Below are 6804 nucleotides of genomic sequence, written 5' to 3'. Positions count from 1 at the left end.
TAAATAGATTGAAGATAAATACTGTTTTCAGCATATATTCTGAAAAAAACATCTGCTTTGACTTTTGAGAGTCAAAGTAGTTATATTTTACTTCAAATTGTCAAGAATTACTACTTCATATAGACAATATTATCTTTAAAACATATTTATTGGTCTGGATTTTCATCGTTAAAAAAACGTTTATTAACTTATATCGCAAAAAAGTCCATGTTTGACTTTTATAAGAGTCAAAGTAGCTATATTTGCATTCTAGCTGATTACTACATTGAATAACATATTTGAATTTACTGACAATTATTTTTTGGTTTTTTTTATAGCTCAAATTTGCACCTTCAATTGATACATACCTTGGTGACAAAAACTCGGGACGATCTACACAAACAATCTTAAATGTGATTTCTGCCTCGAGGGACAACGCCTCAACTAAAGCTCAAAAACTTTATGGTCCATCAAAGGTAATATTGAGACAAATAAGCTAAAAATACTCAAAATATAATTACTAAAAAATATCTAATGATAAATTTTGTTTTATGCAGATTTTCGTTTCGACTAACCCTCGGGGCGCAGAAAGATTACCTCCAGCTATAATTGCTTCTGAATCAGATTTATATCCTAGGAGATTATATGGTAAACCTAGTGAGGTCAGAAAATATTTGGTCAAAGGTTTGACTTTTTATAAAACTTGTTAAAGTTTCTAACTTTTATTATCATTTTGATTTGCAGGACTTAACATTCAAACCAAAGTATCTTGTAACTTTCACTGTTGGTTATAATCAGAAAGATAACATTAACCAAGCAGTCAAAAAGGTCAAACTTTTTTATTTTTTTATTTATTTTTTATCTTTGCTATCTACCTCCTTATATCCTCTAATGTCGTTTTTTTTGTACAGTTTTCAGGCAACTTTACTATCCTTCTGTTCCATTATGATGGCCGAATAAACGAATGGGATGAATTCGATTGGTCAAAACGGGCCATTCACATAAGTGTTCCAAAGCAGACTAAATGGTAAATAAACGAAGCTTTATACTTTTTGTTGGTGGTGGCATAACAGTTAGACACGACAAGATAAGTCACGCTTGCATGTGGTGCTAGACACTAACACGACACGATAACCAATCGTGTCATTTTCTCCAAACACGAACATGAACCTGTTTAGAAACAGGTTAACACGACACAACCTGTTTAGGGACACAATAAATAATACATATGTATCGTCCCAAAAACTGCCAAAATTTTATAAAAGTCTTAACTAATACATAAATATATAATCTTCTACATAATAATCCTTAAAATATTTGAAAACAAAATTCATAAAAGTTTTCATTAATACATAAGTACATAACATACTTTAATAAAATTCTATTTTTTAAATTTACAATATAAACATGTTATTTACATGTTACTAATATGTTAAGACACGGAACTTGTTAAGCTCAAATCCAAACCTGTTAATATATGTGTCGTGTTGAGTTAATAGGACCATGTTAGAAATTTCCATCCTTACTTTTTATTGGTTAGATTCAGTAGTATGTTTGACTTTTTGTTGACTTCGAAGGTGGTATGCGAAAAGATTTTTGCATCCGGATATTATTGCACCCTACGACTTCGTATTTGTATGGGATGAAGATTTGGGAGTTGACAATTTTGATGCAGAAGAGTGAGTTTTCAGTTTATCAATGTTTGACTTTTCATTTAGTCAATGTTTGACTTTTACTTTGATCTTTACTTTTTCAGATACATTAAACTTGTGAAGAAACACAAATTGGAGATATCACAGCCTGGACTGGATCAAAATAGTAACGGTTTTACATGGCTTTTGACCAAAAGGCGAGAAGGCGTTGAAGTTCACAAGTAAATCAACGCTTTGACTTTTTGTATAGTTTAAGTTTAAATCGTTTTAATCAAAGAAATGACATTTTTACGTTGTTTCTTTGTTACGATTTGATAGAGAAGAAGAGGAGCAACGGGTCTGGTGCACCTACCCACATTTGCCTCCATGCGCATCGTAAGAACTTATTTTTTATCATAAAGAATTTTTATGTGCAATTTGACTTTTGAAGTCAAACGGGCTAATAGAGTAATATGAACTTTGAAATTTTTACCTAAGAGTTTTGACTTTATCAATAACGGTTACGGGTACATTTGCCTTCATGCGCATCGTAAGAACTTACTTTATATCATAAAAAATTTTAACGTAAAGTTTGACTTTTGAAGTCAAACGGGCTAATATGAACTTTGAAACTTTTACCTAAGAGTTTTGACTTTACCAATAACGGTTACGGGTACATTTGCCTCCATGCGCATCGTAAGAACTTATTTTATATCATAAAAAATTTTAACGTAAAGTTTGACTTTTGAAGTCAAACGGGCTAATATGAACTTTGAAATTTTTACCTAAGAGTTTTTACGTTACCAATAACGGTTACTGGTACAGATTTGTGGAGATTATGGCTCCAGTATTTTCTCGAGAGGCTTGGCGTTGCGTGTGGCTCTTAATTCAGGTATTGCATATACCATGATTAAAAAAATTCCTATTTTATTTAAATATTTAATGTTGTCATTGGTTATAAATGTAGAATGATTTGGTTCATGGATGGGGTCTTGACTTTGCCCTACAAAAATGCGTCGAGGTAATTCATGCTCGTTTGCCTTCTGTTTCGATGTATACAGTACTCTTTAATGATGGTCTTTAAAAGTTATATTATTCCAATGAAAACTTAATGAAACAATATGAGTATACTCTTTAATGCCCGTGTTAAATATTTGGAATGTCAACGTTATATTATTCCAAAAATAGTTTATTTTCTGAATAAGGTGATTTGTATGGTTTTATACATAAAAATATGTAACACTTTTGTGACTCCCGACCAGTTTGACCCGTTAGAGATAAAAACAAAAATAACCTGAATCAACTTATTATAAAAAATTAAAATCTCTCTTTTTTTTTTGTAAATATAGCCTGCATACGAAAAAATCGGAGTTTTTGATGCACAATGGATTGTGCATCTAGGAGTCCCTTCACTTGGTAACCAGGTAATAAGCAAAATTCCAAAATTGCCCTTGTAATCTTCTTTTGTGCGCGCGTGTGTGTGATATATATTGTTTCTTTTATAGGGCAAAGAAAAAGATGGGAAAGCTCCATGGAAAGGGGTATGTTTTTATTACATATACGAGTCGTGTCGTTTTTTAAAAATGGTTTTGACTATAGGTGGTCAAATAATATTGTGGTGTGCGGTGTCCCGATGATTGAGTGTTTCTTTTATTACATATACGAGCCCTGCTTGCGGTGTGCACATATGATGTATATATGTGTGAACCCTCGGGTGGGCAAAAGTGAAATTGCACTAATTTTGACGTTATTTTACTAATCTCGTGAAAATAACGTTAAAAGTGACGGACGGTTAATCAGGCATCATGTAGTGGCGTTGATAGCTGAAAGATAAGGGTACATACACCGATCAGCTGGTGTCCCGATGATTGAGTGCTATGTGCCTTATGTCTAGGGCTTGATGCAAAACTACTATCGAGCCGGGGGTCTCACCGGAAGCAGCCTCTCTATCCCTATGGGGTAGAGGTAAGGCTGCCTACATCTTACCCTCCTCAGACCCTACCATAGCTTTGCTATTGGTGGGATATACTGAGTACGATGATGATGATGATGATGTGGTCAAATAATATTGTGACAGGTGAGAGATAGATGCAAACACGAGTGGAAAATGTTTCAAAACCGCCTACGGAATGCAGAAAAAGCTTATTATAAATCGATCGGTGTTGAAAATATGATTCAAGAAACAAATCCAGTGCATGCATAATTTATTATGGGTAAAGTTCACTAGTGTTTTTTTTTTGAGATTATTAGTATGGTTACTTCTTATAGATCTATACATAGAATCTTCAAAGTTTTATTGTCACTATTGAGAATATGTTAAATTTTCCAAGGGCAAAAAGGTAATCCTTTAGGATTGCAACTTGTTTGTTCATTGTTGAGAGGGTGCAAAGGAATATGATTCCCATCTCTTTTTGATTATTTTGGAAATTCTAATACGATTCGGTTATTCTATTTGCCAACCTCTTTTGAGTCGTGAAAAAGGTTCGTGGATAAAGCTTCTAAGCGACGTTTGACCACAAGTCGAGATTACCTAATGTACATGACAATAAGCATAAGGTCATCTTCAATGTATGTAGCAAATATAGTAAATTCGTCAATTTGATAATTTTGACGCAGAAGTTATCTTGAACACCAAATAATGCCATGCCTTGTAATTAGCCGTCATTGACTCATTTTACTCGAGGAGAAAAATGTATCATATATTCATATGATGTTAGGATGACATGCATTGTAATGCATAATATGATCGTTGAAGATGAATGTGAATCTATAGACCTTATTTAATTAAAATTAAAAAAGGCAGATTTTGAAAAAAAATATGCTCGACATACTAAATCTTAGATAATTTATAAAATAATTTGTTTTAAATTGTTTTATAAATATAAAAAGCTTAATTGTGTTAAACTATCGTATAACTATAACTTAACTTAAACTATAGTGTTTTACGAAAACGAAGTTTTATTATTAGTTTATTACTTAAACTCTAAAAGTGCTTGGTTTAGTTTCTTAAGGTAACATGCATATATGTAGTCATCTAAATCAATGGTAGAATTACTATTGCACATTAATCACTAACATTTTTTACATTAAGTTATCAAACTCAACTAGTTTGTAATTTTGTAAAATCCAATCTACCTTCAATAAATTATGCTATACAAAAGATGAAATAAAAACAAATTCTTTATTTAATTTCACACCATAAAAACATATATCCACACTAAAGATACAACATTATTCAACAAGGATGGTCCATAATACACAAATAATAAACATTACAATATTATATGATGTATATATGGCTTAGCTAGCCACCCATCATATACATTGTTTTGCTAAGATCAAACATTTTGTGTTTAGACTCAATGAAATCCGCAGCTTGCACATTTATATCATCTTCCAATTGCATAAACTCGTACTTGTGCTTATGATCATGGTATTTTGCAACTCTAGTGTTTGTTTGAGCTTGGTAATTTGAGGATCGCTCAACCCCATTTCTGAAGAAGTCGTCAGAATAAGGAGGCGTGTCATGTAATTTGTGCGGCATTATCTTCAATATCTTGTTTGTCAAGCTGTGATGGTGGTGATGGCCGGTTGAGTTGTGGTTATTCGACATATTGGCGGTGTTTGGTTGTTATAAGTGGTTAATGGATTGGATGAAGTTATGTTGAACTCATAAGGTCTATTTATATATGAGTTTGTGAAGGTTTAACTAGATGTATGATGAATAGGAGTCATGGAATCTGATTCTCTTATATGATAAGTTTTATATTTGTTATAGTAAGGAGATTCCTTAGTATTAATAAGATTGAAGATTTCGGCTGCCTAACCTATGAATTATTATAAGTGTTGTGGCTTTGGTTTGTTTGGCCACACGTCAAGCCAACAAAATTGAAACATGTTTTAGAACCAACATTTTGGTTTGGTGGAATCTATTAACCTTTATGGTGTTTGAGTCTATGTAAATCATGTATAAACTATGTAAAAGTTTTAGTTTTTGGTTGTCCATACTTTTCTTCATGTATTTTAGGATTTGATATAAGTAAAGCCATTAAGATTTTTTTTAATTATTGCATACTGTTATCCAATATATGGTTAAACTATATTATGTTGATATTCACATAAAGAGATTATGAGGTTTTCATTCTTGTGGTTTATTCAAATTTAGTATTTTAGACCAAAAGTTTAAACTTTGTTATTTCTTTCCCTAGAGTTTCATTTTCATTGAAAATCTCGTCCATAGAGTTTCATTTCGTTCCAAAGTTTGTCCATACAGTTTGTTATCTGCTCTTTTAATCCAAAATATATTAACGAGATGGACGAAAATAAAACTCTAGGGACGAAAATAGCAAATTTTAAACTTTTAGATTAAAACAAAAAGTTTAAACAAACAAGGACGAAAATCGCAGTCATCTCTTACACAAATAATATATCATTCATCTAAACACGTTAAACTGGCTGACAAGTTGTATACGAGTCGTGGGAGAGCTGATGATATGACAACTCGTTCTGTTTAGTTCTATATAGTTTAATACAATCGAACATGACACATTTAAATAAACAAGTTAGACATATAATCTAACTATTTTCATGTCGTAAGTGAGACTAGAAATTGGCATCTTTATATCAATATTATAAAGCAAAATCATAACAATATATGGCAAATATATCCAAGAAGTTTAGTTAAAGAATTGAGATGGCCACAAACGTCCGGTACAAGTTCATTCAATTACACTTTCGTCACGAAAGTCTTATTTTCATACTTTCGACCACTACATTGTCATTTTAGTCCATATTTCGCAATCTTTAAAATATATAGTTGAGAATAAGTCACGTTATAGGATTTATTATTATTATTATTATTATTATTAAGTAATGTATTCTGAATATATTACACCAAACTTGGGTTTTTACAATACTTTTATACAATCTTTCATTCTTTCTTGATTACAATGTATCGACACAAATAACATACAGTCTAAACTAATCCTCATGAATAACGACACCATGCACGACGGCGTCTATCAGTTATATACTAAATCAAGTAATCTATTAATGAAAAAGAATGAGGTTATTCAAAGTACACATTGTGTACTCTTATGATTTATGAGTTTCCCAAGGTGTAAAATGTTATTATATTAGTAAAGAGTAACTATATGATTTTGCACATTAGTTACCATTTAACATTTGGCAATAT

At 31.6% G+C, this 6804-nt stretch overlaps 1 protein-coding gene across 1 annotated transcript; it reads left to right on the top strand.

Moving 5' to 3' along the window:
- The first annotated feature begins 281 nt into the window (after positions 1-281).
- LOC143573080 (uncharacterized) lies at positions 282-3813 on the top strand. Its single transcript, XM_077058062.1, has 11 exons — positions 282-641; positions 724-807; positions 891-1006; positions 1557-1658; positions 1736-1852; positions 1950-2006; positions 2436-2502; positions 2578-2631; positions 2960-3034; positions 3116-3151; positions 3688-3813. Exons 1-11 carry the CDS (start codon positions 531-533, stop codon positions 3811-3813), a joined length of 945 nt encoding a protein of 314 aa, XP_076914177.1. The 5' UTR covers positions 282-530.
- Positions 3814-6804: the final 2991 nt, after the last annotated feature.

This window comes from Bidens hawaiensis, unplaced genomic scaffold (assembly GCF_021521415.1).
Source record: "Bidens hawaiensis isolate Kalapana, Puna unplaced genomic scaffold, B.hawaiensis_p1.1 tig00026193_1, whole genome shotgun sequence".
Lineage (NCBI taxonomy): Eukaryota > Viridiplantae > Streptophyta > Magnoliopsida > Asterales > Asteraceae > Bidens > Bidens hawaiensis.
The sequence above is the reverse complement of the archived record's forward strand: the minus strand, read 5'-3'. Positions and strand labels throughout refer to the sequence as shown.